Source organism: Mobula birostris, chromosome 12 (genome assembly GCF_030028105.1).
Source record: "Mobula birostris isolate sMobBir1 chromosome 12, sMobBir1.hap1, whole genome shotgun sequence".
Lineage (NCBI taxonomy): Eukaryota > Metazoa > Chordata > Chondrichthyes > Myliobatiformes > Myliobatidae > Mobula > Mobula birostris.
This window is the reverse complement of record NC_092381.1, coordinates 73,062,848-73,077,870: the sequence shown is the minus strand read 5'-3', so window position 1 is coordinate 73,077,870 and position 15,023 is coordinate 73,062,848. Positions and strand designations below refer to the sequence as shown.

Genomic DNA, 15,023 nt, shown 5'->3' with positions numbered 1-15,023 from the left:
TTGCTACTGGATGACAGTCATTGAAGCAGGTTGCCACATTCTTCTTAGGCCCCAGTATTATTGAAGCCTGCTTGAGGCAGGTGGATTCCTCAGACTGGCAAAGTGAGAGGTTAAAGATCTCAGTGAACACTCAGCACAGGTCTTTTGTACTGGTACCCTATCAGATGTATGCTTTTCATGGGGTCACCCTCCTGAAGACTGCTTGCACATTGGCCTCAGACTGAAATCGCGGTGGGAGTTTCTTCATGTTTTTGGCAGTCAAAGCAAGTGCAGAAGGCACCAAGCTCATCTGAAAGCGAAGCCCTGTTGTCGACTATGTAGCCTGAATTTAACTTTATAAGGGGTGATACTATTCAAGCCCTGCCACAACTGTCAAGCATCCTTCAGTGATTCAACCTCAGTCCAGAATTGCCATTTTGACTGTGAGATTACTTTCTGGAGATTGTACCTGGACCTCTTGTAACTTTCTCGGTTATTAAACTTAAATGTCTTTGAACTGGTCCTCAGCAGGCTGCAGTGGTTCATCCATTGCCTTCTGGTTGGGGAAGACAATGATTTTATGGAGACATACTCATCTGTAGCTGTTTTAATAAAGTCTGTGACAACTATGGTCTATTCACTCAGATCCACAGATGAGTTCTTAAATACAACCCAATCCATTGCCGTTCCTCTTCCTCCCACGACCCCCTCTAGGTGTCCTAATCTCTGGACTTTTTTGAGGGAGAGTACTGAGGGAGTGTCTCACTGTCAGAGGGACGGTACTGAGGGAGTGTCACACTGTCGTACTGAGGGAGTGTCTGCCTGTTGTACTGAGTGTCACACGGACAGTATTGAGGGAGTGTCTGCCTGTTGCAGGTAGAAGGATAGCCAAGTGATCAGATTTACCAAAATGAGTCCTGTGCATAGAATGGTAGGCATTCCTTATCTTAACATACCAGTGGTTTAATGTTGGGACCTCTGATGCTACAGGTTGTCTGCTGATGGTAATTAGGCAAGGTTTTCTTCAAACAAGCCTGTTTGAAGTCCCAACTATGATTTGAAATGTGTCTAGATGGACTATTTCTTGTGTGGAGACTGCATTATACAATATCTCAAGTGTTTGATTATAGTCGGCCACTGGTGGTATATAAATTGCGGTCAGGATTATGGAGGAGAGATCCCTAGGTAAATAGAATAAACAGCATTTGACCGATTGGTGTTCAATCTCAGAGTTTGAGAAAGCTGCCACATCGGAGCACCACCAACAGTTTATCATGAAAAACACACTTCACCTTTTGCCTTTTCTCAATCAGCAGTTCAGTCCATTCTGTGATTCAAGAAGCCTCTGGGTCTGATTGCTCTATCTGGCATGCTGGGAGAAAAGCACATCTTATTCAAATATAGAATGCAACAATCTCTCATTTTCCCTCCCAAACAGCAATCTTGCTGTCAGGTCCTTGGTTTTGTTATCCAGTGACTGCACGTTTGCTGACAAGGTGCTGGGTAGAGAGGTCCTCATCCGTCTGTGTTTCAGCCTGCCTTGGGCCACCTCCCCTGCCTCACTGCTGGCCACGGTGATGAACTTCTGTCCGTTTAAAAGTACTGTACCTGCTTGGTCTGCCAAGTCCTTCAGAAGGTCTTGAAACCTCCAGATCATTAAGTTGATTTAAAAGTACATTGGCTAAAGGGAAATTGCATGCTGCTGATTGTAGTGAGAGTAGTTCAAAAGAGGTATACTTAGAAGTACTGTACATAGCCTGTAAAACATCGCCATGGTTCCCTGGCACCATCTTGAAACGGATGGACTTACTGAGCTTACTGGCTGCTTTAAATTTGTGTTCTCTAGTATTTTTACTCTGGTGATAACCTGTCTATAATGTAATGGAAGCAGAATGCTTTTTGGTTTAAACAACCAAATGTATACTCTTTTTGGGAAAAATAATATAGACATCATGGATACTTGTAGGTTAAGTTCATTTCTTAACAAAATGAAGCATGTATTCTAAAAAAACTAGTTATTTCACGGGGTCTGTTTCTTCCGTATGACCATTTGGTCTACCACAGCCATACTGACTATTTGTCCATGCACACTAATCACATTTGCCTGCATTAGAATCATATCCTTGCCTGCCATGCCTATTTAGGTGCCTGTTCATTAACTTTCCTGGTACAGGGAAACAGATACATGGATTCGGTAAGTGGGACAGAAGACAGTGATTGTGAGTAAGCATGTTAACTATTTATTTAAAAGACAAACAGTGAAGCACTCAACCAAACATCTAAGTCAAAGGAATACTTACCTAAACCTCCTAAGTTGCAAGACTACGACACTAAACATTCAGTAACCCTTCAAGCTAAACTCAGTTACAGATACTTGTCTAAACCGAGCGCATGAAGTGGCAGGACAGATCACACTAAACATACACACTTTGAAACATACTTAACTGAAGTGTGTACAAGGGACCTCTGCATTGCAGCATATCTACCACTGTCTACTGTTTCCACGGTAACTATCATCTACCTGGACCATGGCGACACAATTAAGAGTCCACATGGTTACCATGCACTAGATTTAAATCCTACTGATTTAAATCATCAGCTAAACAAAAGTTAGAAGGAGTGGCTACAATGCTCCTTACACGGGCCAGTCCCACCTACTATGGGGGACTGGCTTTGGATGAGCAGGTACGTTAAGGCTCTTACTGCAACAGTTCCTTTGTGCTCTATCATTTACTTTATATGTCTTACCCTTATTTGACTTCCCAAATTCCGTCACCTTGCTCTTGGAATTAAACTCATTAATGCAGCAATGTAAGTTCAATGGAGAAAATTGCTTTAGAATTTCACAAGAACATTATCAAATAAAATTTTAATCTGAGCCACATGGGAAGGTTTTAGAAATGTGCTGAAAAGAGTCAAAGCAAAGAAAAACTGCAAAAGCAAAAATTCTGCTACATCACCTAACATAACCAAATTAGCATCTCAGTGAATGTTCGTCTCTTCACAATCCTTTTTATGAGTTTTTCCAGCATGGTTTTTATTGGTCTGATTACAAGTTGGTTTCAAGTTCCTCCAGCAGATCGTTGCTCCAGATTGCAGATACACAGTATCTTGGGTATCCAAAATCTTTTTAATTTGTCCATTGTAATATATGGGAATAGTCATAGTCATACTTTATTGATCCCAGGGGGAAATTGGTTTCATTACAGTTACAGCATAAGTAATAAATTGTAATAGAACCATAAATAGTTAAATAGTAATATGTAAATTATGCCGGTAAGTTATGAGGTAAGTCCAGGACCAGCCTATCGGCACAGGATGTCTGACTCTCCAAGGGAGGAGTTGTAAAGTTTGATGGCCACAGGCAGGAATGACTTCCTATGACGCTCAGTGCTGCACCTCGGTGGAATGTCTCTCTGGCTGAATATGCTCCTGTGCCCACCCAGTACATTATGTAGTGGATGGGAGACATTGACCAAGATGGCATGCAACTTAGGCAGCATCCTCTTTTCAGACACCACCGTGAGAGAGTCCAGTTCCACACCCACCACAAAGTGGCCATTCAACTTCATTCACGATATACACGCTGTGACATGCAACAAAAAACATCATTCAACAATTATAATGAATAAAGAATTGTTTAAGAATATAGTTAAAAGTACAGATATGGAAGAAGTGTGCAAAAATGCATAAATACCAGCATGTATTTACAATGTAAACAGCATTATATAAAGTGGTTTGTAGTGTTTACAGTGCAGTTACTGAAGTAATAAGTAACGTGGGATGGCGGGGGTTGACACTAACGAGAATGGTTGTTCAGATGAGCTGCCGGGGGAAGAAACTTTTAAGATGGCAAAATTGTTACTTTAGTAGCCCTATAGCATTTACCAGAAAGGAGCTTTTGGAAAAGGCAGTTTTCTGGGTTGATAGTGTCCACGATGATTTTTCTCCTGCCTGCTTTTTTCTGGACACATATAAGCCCTGTAGTGAAGGTGGACTACAGTTCGTGACTTTTTCTGCTGTCCTGATAGATCACTGTAATTTTCTCTGTACACTCTCAACAATCCTGTATTCCCTTCATGTACTTAGAGGAAAAAAAAAATCTGTTCTATTTTAGTGGCCAACAGACCCTCCAGAGGAACTGAAGAAAGAGATCTCTGCAGGTTCTCAGTTTGTGGGTTTAATAGCAGTACTCAGTGCTTGTTTTTCCAGTGGATTTGCCGGAGTCTATTTTGAGAAGATCTTGAAAGGGACAAAACAATCAGTTTGGATTAGAAACATTCAATTAGGTGAGTAAAATGACTCTCTTTTGATACTTCTACCAATAGATGCACTTATAAAAAAGCAAAATAGTGGAACTACTTGACACATATCATAAGCACAAGATTCTGCAGGTGCTGGAAATCTAGATTGTTAAATGCTAGAGGAACTCAGCAAGTCAGGCTGCATCTCTGGAGGGGAATAAACAGTCAATGTTTCAGGCTGAGACCCGTCAGGAGTAGAGAGGGAGAATCGACTATTCCTCTCCATAGATAGTACCTGACTACTGAGTTAGTCCAGCATTTTGTGTGTGTTGCTCTTGGCTCATATCAATTTTCTTTTATTTGCATCTTTTGCCAATATTGATCTGGACAGTAGATTTGAGTTTAGCAAAATAAAATGTACTAAAGGAAGAGTTGCACCCTATTCATAAAACCAAATCCCAGTTTATTTTAATCGATGTAAGTGGTTCCCCTTGATATTTCCACCACCTCCTCGGTTATACCCAGTGCCCATCAACTGCCACTTCAGTGCTCTAAAATAATAAAATATGTAAACAAGCAATCATTAATATAAAAGCTGTAATGATTCCCCTCCACTGATGTAGCCTACCCCTGCACAGAGTATCCCTGTGGCCATCCCCCTCAACAACAGGTATATCACTTTGATTACTGTGGGAGGGTGAGGGGGTTTGACCTAACAGAAAAGTCACAGTGCACTGACTCATGGTTCTCTGGCACTGAGTCTGGCCCTGTGACTCAGAAGGAGAGAAGAGGTGAGGTATAGTGATAAAGGATTCGCAAGTTAGGGGAACAGAAGTGAGGTTCTGTGGGTGAGAATGAGATTTCCAGATGGTATATCATTTCCTGGTGCCAGTGTCTGGATCGAGTCCTCTGCATTCTCAGTGGTAGGGTGAACAACCAGATGTTCTGGTTCATGTAGATACCAATGACAAGTGATGAGGTTCTACAGAGGAAGTTCAAGGAGTTAGGTGCTAAGTTAAAGGGTAGAATCTCCAGGCTTGTGATCTCAGGATTGCTGCCCATGTCACGTGCTAGTGAGGCCAGAACTAGGAAGATTATACAGTTTAATATGTGGCTAAGGAGTTGGTGTAGGAGGGAGGGCTTCAGAATTTCAGATCACTGGGCTCTCAGATGAAGTCAGGAATCAGAAGATTGAGCTTGGTGGACTATTGTCCTGAGCTGCATATATTTCAAAACAAGAAGTGTTGAAGGAAAGGCGGATGAGCTCCAAGCATTGATAACACATGAAATTATGAGACTTGGTTGGAGGAGGGGCAGGACTGGCAGGCAGCTCAATATTCCGGGGTTCCGTTGTTTTGGATGTGACAGAGCAGGAAGGATTAAAGGAGGAGCGGTGGCATTACTAGTCAGGAAAAATGTCACAACAGTGCTCGACAGACTGGAGAACACCCTTAGTGAGGCGTTATGGGCAGAACTGAGAAATAAGGAAGGTATGACCGACCATGTTAAAGCGGTTGTATTACGAACCACCCAACAGTCCAAGGGATTTAGAGGAACAAATTTGTAGATAGATCGCAGACTATTACAAGAAACAAGGTTGTTATAGTAGGTGATTTTAACTTTCCACATATTGACTGGGACTCGCACACTGTCAAAGGACTAGATGGGATAGAGTTTGTCAAGTGCGTTCAGGGAAGTTTCCTTAATCAGTATGTAGAAGTCCCAATGAGATACTGGATCTGCTATTCGGGAATGAAGCAGGGCAGGTGACAGAATTTTGTGCTGGAGAACACTTTGCATCCAGTGACCAAAGACCTTTAGTTCTAAGGTAAATATGCAAAAAGATAAGTCTGCTCTGTGAGTTGAGATTCTAAACTGGAGAAAGGCCAATTTTGATAGTATCAGAAATGACCAGGCAAGTGTGAACTGGGACGAGCTGTTTTCTGACGAAGGTATACTTGGTAAGTGGGAGGCCTTCACAAGTGAAATTTTGAGAGTTCAAAGTCTGTATGTGTCTGTCAGAATAAAAGGTAAAGATAATAGTTAGGGAACCTTGGTTTTCAAGAGATATTGAGGTCCTAGTTAAGAGAAAATAGGAGGTGCATAGGAGGGATAAGCAGGTAGGAACAAATGAGAAGCTTATGAAGTATAAGAAATGCAAGAGACCTCTTAAGAAAGAAATCAGGAGGGCTAAAAGAAGGCATGAAGTTGCTCTGGTAGACAAGGTAAAGGGTAATCCTAAGGGATTCTACAGATATTTTAAGAGCAAAACAATTGCAGTGGCACAAAATTGGTCCCCTGGAAGAGCAGAATGGTAATCCACTATAGAGCCAAAACTGATGGAGGAGATCTTAGTTTTTTTGCAACTATATTTACTCAGGGGATGCATACAGAGTCTGTAGAAGTTGACAACGCTTTGCCTCACTTCATGGACCCTGTACAGAGGAGGAGGTGTTTGCTATCTTGCAGCAAATTGGGGTGGATAAATCTCCAGGGCCTGACAAGTTGTTCCCTCAGACCCAATAGGAGACAAATTTAGAAATTGCTGGAATACTTAAAGCTTTCTTGTACTCAAGAATAGCAGAGGTACTTAAATCATTCTTAGTGAAGAGAGATGTACCAGAGGATTGGAGAATAGCCATTAGTGTTCCACTGTTTAAGAAAGGCTCTAAACATAAACCAGGAAATTATAGGCCAGTGGTCTGACATCAGTTGTGGGAAAGTTGTATGAAGATATTCCAAGAGACAGGATGTGCAAGCTTTTGGATAGACGTAGACTGATATACTGTAGTCCACAAGGTCATGTCTAACCAATCTTATAGAGTTTTTGGAGAAAGTTACCAGGAAAGTAGATGAAGGCAAGGCAGTGGATGTTGTCTGCATGGACTTCAGTAAGGCATTTGACAAGGTCCTGCATGTTCAGGAAGGTTCAGTTGCTTGGCATTCAAGATGAGGTAGTAAATTGAATTAGACATTGGCTTTGTGAAAGAAGCCAAAGAGTGGTAGAAGATGGTTTCCTCTGATGGGTGATGTGCCGCAGGGATTGGTGGTGGGTCAAATTTGTGGATGACACCAAGATTGGAGGTGTAGTGGACAGCGATGAGGGCTATCATGCTTGCAGAGGGAACTGCATCAGCTGAAAAAAATGGCAGATGAAATTTAAGGTGTTGCACTTCAGTAGGACCAACCAGGGTATGTCTTACTCAGTGAATGGCAGGGCACTGAGGAGTGTGTGGAACAAAGGGATCTAGAATGTAGGCCCATTATTTGTTGAAAGCAGCATCACAGGTAGGGTTGTAAAGAAAGCTTTTGGCACCTTGGTCTTCATAAATCAATGTACTGAGTACAAGAGATGGGATGTTTTGTTGAAGTTGTTTCAGACATTAGTGAGGCATAATTTGGAGTATTGTGTGCAGTTTTGATCACCTACCTACAGGAAAAATGTAAATACGATTGAAAGATTGAAAATTTAAAAGGGATGTTGCTGGGTATGGAGGATCTAAGTTGTAAGGAAATATTGAATAATTTAGGACTTTATTCCTCAAATATAGAAGATTGAGAGGAGATTAGACTGAGGGGTATAAATAGGGTAAATGCAAACAGGCTTGTTCCTCTGAGGTAGGATGGGACTACAACCAGAGGTTAAAGGTGAAAAGTTTTAGGGGAACATGAGGGGAATTTTCACTACAGAAGGTCATGAGAATGTGGAGTGAGCTGCCAGCACGAGTGATGCATGTGAGCTGGATTTCAACAGGTGAAGTTTGGATAGGTGCATGGATAGTAGGGCTATGGCCTAGTGCATGTCAATGGGAGTAGGCAGTTTAAGTGTTTTGCACAGACCAGATGGGCTGAAGGGCCTGTTTTTGTGCTGTACTTGTCTATGACCCGATGAAGGGTCCCAAAACATGATCTACTTAAGAAAGATAAAATATACAGGTTAAAGATGACATTCCCTTACATTTGGGAAATAAATTTAATGAGGTGCATGGTTAAGTAATGATTAACTGTGGTTGGTCACCTTCGCCCAAAGCTGATAGTAATACTACTTCACATATTTCAGGTTTTTTAATGTTGGGATGCACTAAGGCTCTCACATTTCAGAACTGAGAATTAAAACACTTATTCATTGAAGGTTAAATAAACAGAATTGCAGGCAATGCCCAAGAAATCTTTGTAAGAGATCACATATTAGTCACTTAGCTCAGATATCTCAACTTGTTTCTCCTGCTTCTAACTTTACATTTCAATCCTTTTTAATCCTCTTGATGACATCATGCAGTTTGCACCAGCTCCTGCTAGTTTTTATCAGCACTTTAAACATTATCCAGTCATCTTGCAGGGGTTGCAGATTAGTAGGTGAAATAATACATAGAATGTGAATATTATTGCTAAAATGCAGGTCAATTGGTCTGTATCCATATAAGTATGGGAAAATCAAGATGTAAATCAAAAGAAATTGTATTTTTATGGAACATTTAATAACAGCAAATCTAGGTGGCAATGTGGGCTGCCGACAAGATGCAGTGAGGCTTTACTGTCTATGAATATAGGACACATTAAGTGAATCAACAAAGGCATTACAGGTGAAATGTAATTTGGAAACTTGAGAAAGAAAAGGATGCAAATGTAGAGTTAATTTCAAATGGTAAGATCGAAAGATGTTATGGTTTCAGAAAGGTCAGGGTGTCCGAGTACATTAGTGAGTGAAAGTTGACTGCAGGTAGAGTAAGGAATTCATAAGGCAAATTAATAATTGATTTTTATTGCAAGCAGATTTGAGTAAAGAAAAATGTCATCTTGCTCCGGATTATATGGATCTTTGAGGTTACGCCTATGTACAGGTTTTGTGTCCCAACTTGAGATAAAGGGGGTGCAGTAAAGATTCTTGTGATTGATTCCTCAGATGGCAGATTTGTGGTGTGCAAAGAGATTAAGCAGACCCAGTCTATTTGGTTCAGTTTAGAAAAAATGAACAGTAATATTACTGGAACATAGAAAATTCCAAACATTTTCATTAGTACAAGAAGCTTTGACTGATGGTAAGACTGAGGGCATCAGCTTTCCCTTTTAGTCAGCTTTATGGCTCATTCAACCACATTGCACAAGGCCTTGTTCTAATGCAATTTTCGACTTAGCTCCAGGATAGGATTGAAGGTATGTGAGCAAATTAAGTACGTAGCATCAAATACTTTGTTGAAATCCCACTGCACAACAGCGAACAAAAAATATAACCACATCATCCAGATAACCTAACAGAGGAATAAAAGTTGTAAAAAATCTGACATGTGTCTCTGCATTCTAAAAGGCATTCAGCAAATTCCAGGAGACTTGTCCTGTATCTCATTTAACTTGGTACATTCAAATAAAAAAACTTCTAAGTATACAAATCACTTTTGAATTGTATCCACAGTTGTAATGCAGGGAAAAAATTGCTAGTTTCTGCATAGCATGCTTTTACAGAAAGCAATTTAATATGGTTAGATAATCTGTTTTGATTGTGAAATACGCATAAATCAAGAAAAAATATTTAAGAAGATGACTCCATTGTTAAAGTTACCCATGTAAAAAAAAATGTAGGTACGTTATTGGCTTCCAAATATTCAGTGCAATGAGGAATTCAGAGTTGGTAGTAGCCCAAGTAGCAGAACATCTTGAATATGAATTGACTCATTGTTCATATCTAATCAAGGCAAAAAAGCATCCACCAAAAGTAAATAAAGTTGTTGCCAAAGCAATTGAGACCAAGTCACAGGAAATACTACATGTTCAAGTTCTGTTCAGATCTTGCAGAATATTCTATATTGTTTTTAAAATGGAACCTTTTTTAAAAAGGTATGAAAACAACCATTTAACTGAGTAAAAATTATGTATTTAAATGAAATATAGAACAAATTGGAACACTATCAAAAATACCACTGCAGTACTATAAAATTGTGTATTGGTTCCTATTGGTTATTAACAGAGGAGTCCATCCAGTGTATGGTGGTGCATTTTCTTTTGATTGTAAATGAACAAAATCAGTGCAAACACCTCGTGCAGTAAATGGACTGCCTTCATACAATGCTATCGACAATTGCGTCCTCCAAATTTTCGTTTTCATTATTACATTCAAGATGATTACTGATACCAGCAAATTCTCCATAGTTCCTGTTGGGAATAGTTAAATGGTTTCTTTTCCATTCCCAGCCATTTCTGGTTATTTCCAAGCCCGATTGCTTGTAACTGCAGAAAGATGAGAAAGATGGTTCTGCATTGTCTTGTGCTTGTTTCTCACCAACTATCAGTGGCAGAGATCACTGCTTTTTGACCACGAGCACATGCAACTGGTATTATTTAAAAAAACACTTCGCTCTAACCACGGTGTAATGTAACAGTCACACAAATGCACGCATCTGACAGTAGTTAGAAACTGTTCAGCAACAGTCTCCTGCCCCAATTAAATGGAATAGTGTCCCAAATAAACAAAGGTATCCAGCTATGTTTGTGATCAGTTTATGTTCTTTAAGAGTTGTCTGAAATAAGCGCCTGCCCCGATTAACTGGAATCCACAGTATTTGCAGGAAATAGTACGCTTCAGTTTTTCCATTTGGTATCACTTGTAATTCTCAAACCTCTTCAGTAGGTTACAGGCTAAAACCAAGGATGGTTTATGACATAATCCATTTTATTTTTCTATTTGCTCTAATCTGTTACCTGATCTAGGGATTTGTTCACTATTTTATATTTTGTAACTCGCTTTCAGATGGCAAATTACAGTTTAATTATCCTGAATGAGGCTGTGGAGGCTGCAACAATGAAAACTTCTCCAGACTTTCATATACAAAAGATATATTACTGGTATTTCCAAAAATACAAATAATCGCTATTTGGCATTGCATAACAAATGTTGCCAAAAACCAAATTAGTTGTTGCATTTGAAATTAGAATATAACACATTAGCAAGCATTTTGAGTTTTTATAAATCCAAGATAGTTTGATTTTATCTAATATTCATTTGTTTTCCATCTTAACAAACTTTTTAATATACATTATTTTTATATTATTTTTAATCATTGAATATACATATATACTTGCAATTGATTTACTTATCTTTTTTCCCTCTATATTATCATCTATTGCATTGAACTGCTGCTGCTAAATTAACAAATTTCGTGACACATGCCAGTGATAATAATCCTGATTCTGAAAAGGATGATGTTGTGTGTATCATATTTATTTTCAAGATGCATGTGTCATCTTCTAAGGGAGAACAATAAAATTTAAAAACTTCTCCAGATTGCTTTAAGATGTTACTTCAATGTCATTTGATGTATATAACCTGCTTTGGACTGACCTCGGTAAATTTTGCCATTTGTACTCCAGTAATAAAGTAATTAAGACAGAAGTTTGTGGAAGTGTGGGCTTGTGATCTGTTGGTGTTTGAGGACAGGGTTTAGTTTTGTTTAATCATTCTAAACCTATAGGGAGTGGAAAGGGCAATGCTTGCTTCCTCCTTGCATAATGCTAATTTATGATCTATTAACACAAATAATCTGAGGCAGTATAATTTGGTCGAAAGGCATGATAAATGAATATAGGAATCTCTGTGTAAAGTACCTGTCACTAACCATGTTAACACAACTTACCATCGTAAAAAAATGCAAACCAAGTGACAAGGGTTATTTCTAGAGTGAAAGAAAAGGAGACCAATGTCAAATATGGAGAAACTCAGCAGGTCAGGCAGTATCTACGGAAAAAATAAACAGTTGATGTTTTGGGCTGGCCTAAAATGCCGACTGTTTATTCTTTTCCATAGATGCTGCCTGACCAGCTGAGTTCCTCCAGTGTTTTGTGTTGCTTTGGATGAACAGCATCTGCAGACCTTCTTCTGTTTACTGTATGTTAAATCTGTATCAAATCTTGATTTGACTATGCCTGGAGTAATGTATATAATTTTCATCACAGCATTAGAGCTGATGAAGAGAGAATGATGAAGCTGCATACAAAGTTAGAATTAGAGGGTGGAGCATGGTGGGACTAATGTTCTGAGCTACGTATATTTCAGTGCAAGGAGTATTGTAGGAAAGTAAGTTGAGTTTCGGGCATGGATCAGTGTGTGGAATTATGACATTGTGGCCATTAGTGAGACTTGGTTGCAGGAGGGGCAGGACTGGCAGCTCAATGATCAGGGTTCCATTGTTTTTGACATAATAGAGCAGGAGGGATTAAAGGGAGAGGGGTGGCATTACTAGTCAGGGAAAATGTCATGGCAGTGCTCAGCCAGGATAGACTGGAGGGCTCATCTAGTGAGGCTTTATCAGTAGAACTGAAGAATCAAAAGTATGACCACATTAATGGGATTGTTACTGACCACCCAACAATCTTTTATAGATTTAGAGGAGCAAATTTGTACAGAGATTGCAGACTGTTGCAAGAAACATAAGGTTGTGAAAGTAGGTGATTTTTAACTTTCCACGTATTGTCTGGGACTCCCATGCTATAAAAGGCTGGATAGGAAAGAGTTTGTCAAATGTGTTCAGGAAAGTTTGCTTAATCAGTATATAGAAGTCCCAACTAGAGAGTGTGATACTAGATCTCCTATCAGGGAATGAGACAAGGCAGGTGACAGAAGTTTGTAGAAGGGAACACTTTGCAACTAGTGATCATAAGGCCATTAGTTTCAAGGTAATTATGGAAAAGGATAGGTCTGGTTCTCAGGGAGATTCTAAATTGGGGAAGGGCCAGTTTTGATGGTATCAGAAAGGATCTGGTAAGTGTGGATTGGGACAGGTTATTTTTTGGCAAAGATATACTTGGTTAGTAGGAGACCTCCAGAAGTGAAATTGTAAGAGTACAGAGTTTGTATGTTCATGAATAAAAGGCAAGGATAACGGGTTTAGGGAACCTTGGTTTTCAAGTGATAATGAGGCCCTGGTTAAGAAAAAGGAGGTGCATAGCAGGTAAAGACAGGAAGGACAAACAAGCTACTTGAGTGTAAGAAATGCAAGAGAACACTTAAAAAGGATATCAGGAGGGGTAAAAGAAGACGAGGTTGCTCTAGCAGACAAGGTTAGGAAAATCCTAAGGACTTCTATAGATATATTAAGAGTAAAAGGATAGCGAGGGACAAAATTGGTCCTCTGAAAGATCAGAGTGGTAATTATATGTGGAGCAGAAAGAGATGGGTAAGATTGAAAATGGATTTTTTACATTTGGTATTTACTCGGAAGACGACAGAGTCTATGGACTTTAGCAAGGCCTTTGACAAGGTCCCGCATGTGAGGGTGGTCAAGGAAGTTCAGTCACTGGCATTCAAGGTGAGGTAGTAAATTGAATTAGACATTGGCTTTGTGAAAGGCCAAAGAGTGATAGTAGTTGGTTACCTCTCTGACTGGAGGCTTGTGACTGGTGATGTGCTGCAGGGATCAGTGCTGGGTCCGTTGTTGTTTGTCTTTTATATCAATGATCTGGATGATAATGTGGTTAACTGGACCAGTAAATTTGTGGATGACACCAAGATTGGGGGATAGTGGACAGTGAGGAAGACTATCAAAACTTGCAGTCGGATCTGGACCAGCTGGAGAAATGTGCTGATAGGTTTGAGGTGTAAGCAACTCACAAAGTGCTGGAGGAACTCAATTGATAGATAGTCAACACTTCAGGCCAAGACGCTTCATCAGGTTCTGGTGAAGGGTATCAACCCGAAAAGTTGACTGTTTACTCCTTTGCATGGATGCTGCCTGGCCTGCTGAGTTCCCCCAACATTTTGTGTGTGCTGCTGGGATTTCCAGAATCTGCAGATTTTCTCTTGTTTTAGGTGTAACGTGTTGCACCTTAGGAAGACCAACTAGGATAGATCTTTCATGGTGAGTAATCGGGCACTGAGGTGTGTGATAGAACAGAGGATCTGGGAATACAGATCCATACTTTGCTGAAAGTGGCATCACAGGTAGATGAGGTCATAAAGAAAGCTTTTGGCACATTGGCCTTCATAAATCAATGTACTGAGTTGAGTTGGGATGTTATGTTGAAATTGTGTAAGATGTTGGTAATGCCAAATTTGGAATGTTATGTACAGTTTGGGTCACCTACCTATAGCAGAGATATAAATAAGATTGAATGAGGGCAGAGAAAATGTACAAAGGTGTTGCTGGGTCTCAAGGGCCTGAGTTATAGGGGAAGGTTGAATAGTTTGGACTTTATTTCCTAAAATCTAGAAGATTGAAGGGAGATTTGATAGAGGTATACAAAATTGAGGAGTATAGATAGGGTAAATGCAAGTAGGCTTGTTCCACTAAGATGAGGTAAGACTACAACTGAGGTCATGGTTTAAGTGTGAAAGGTAATGTTTAAGACAAATTTGAGGGGGAACTTCTTTCAGATTGTGGTGAAAATGTGGAATGAGCTGCCAGTTCAAGTGGTGGATACGGGTTTGTTTAAATTTCAACATTTAAGAGAAGTTTGGATAAGTACATGGATGGGAGCAGTACGGAAGGATGGAAGGCTATGGTCTGGGTGCAGGTCAATGGGGCGAGGCAGATTACTGGTTCAGCATCGACTAGATGGGCCAAATGATGTGTTTCTGTGCTGCAAAGTTCTGACTTTGACTGAGGGTTTGCAGAGGAAAGAAATGAAGTGTTCTAAATGTAAAGATGGTATTTGAATTAAGGTTTTAATTGAAATTCAAATCTAAATCTTGACTTGCACTAAATTATTATATCAAAATATTTTTTGAAAATCAGGGAAGTTTAAATTAGGCTTACAGATTAACATAAAATAACTAAATTATATAAAGTAACAATAGCAACAAAGCATTCTAAA

At 39.7% G+C, this 15,023-nt stretch overlaps 1 protein-coding gene across 5 annotated transcripts in view; it reads left to right on the top strand.

Moving 5' to 3' along the window:
* Positions 1 to 15,023, top strand: part of LOC140206049 (UDP-N-acetylglucosamine transporter-like) — a 71,810-nt gene that overhangs the window by 42,958 nt on the left and 13,829 nt on the right. For all 5 annotated transcript variants that reach the window (XM_072274120.1, XM_072274121.1, XM_072274119.1 and 2 more), the window contains exon 5: positions 4,097 to 4,268. In XM_072274120.1, the coding sequence (XP_072130221.1) occupies positions 4,097 to 4,268 (172 nt within the window). The remainder of the gene's footprint in view (positions 1 to 4,096; positions 4,269 to 15,023) is intronic.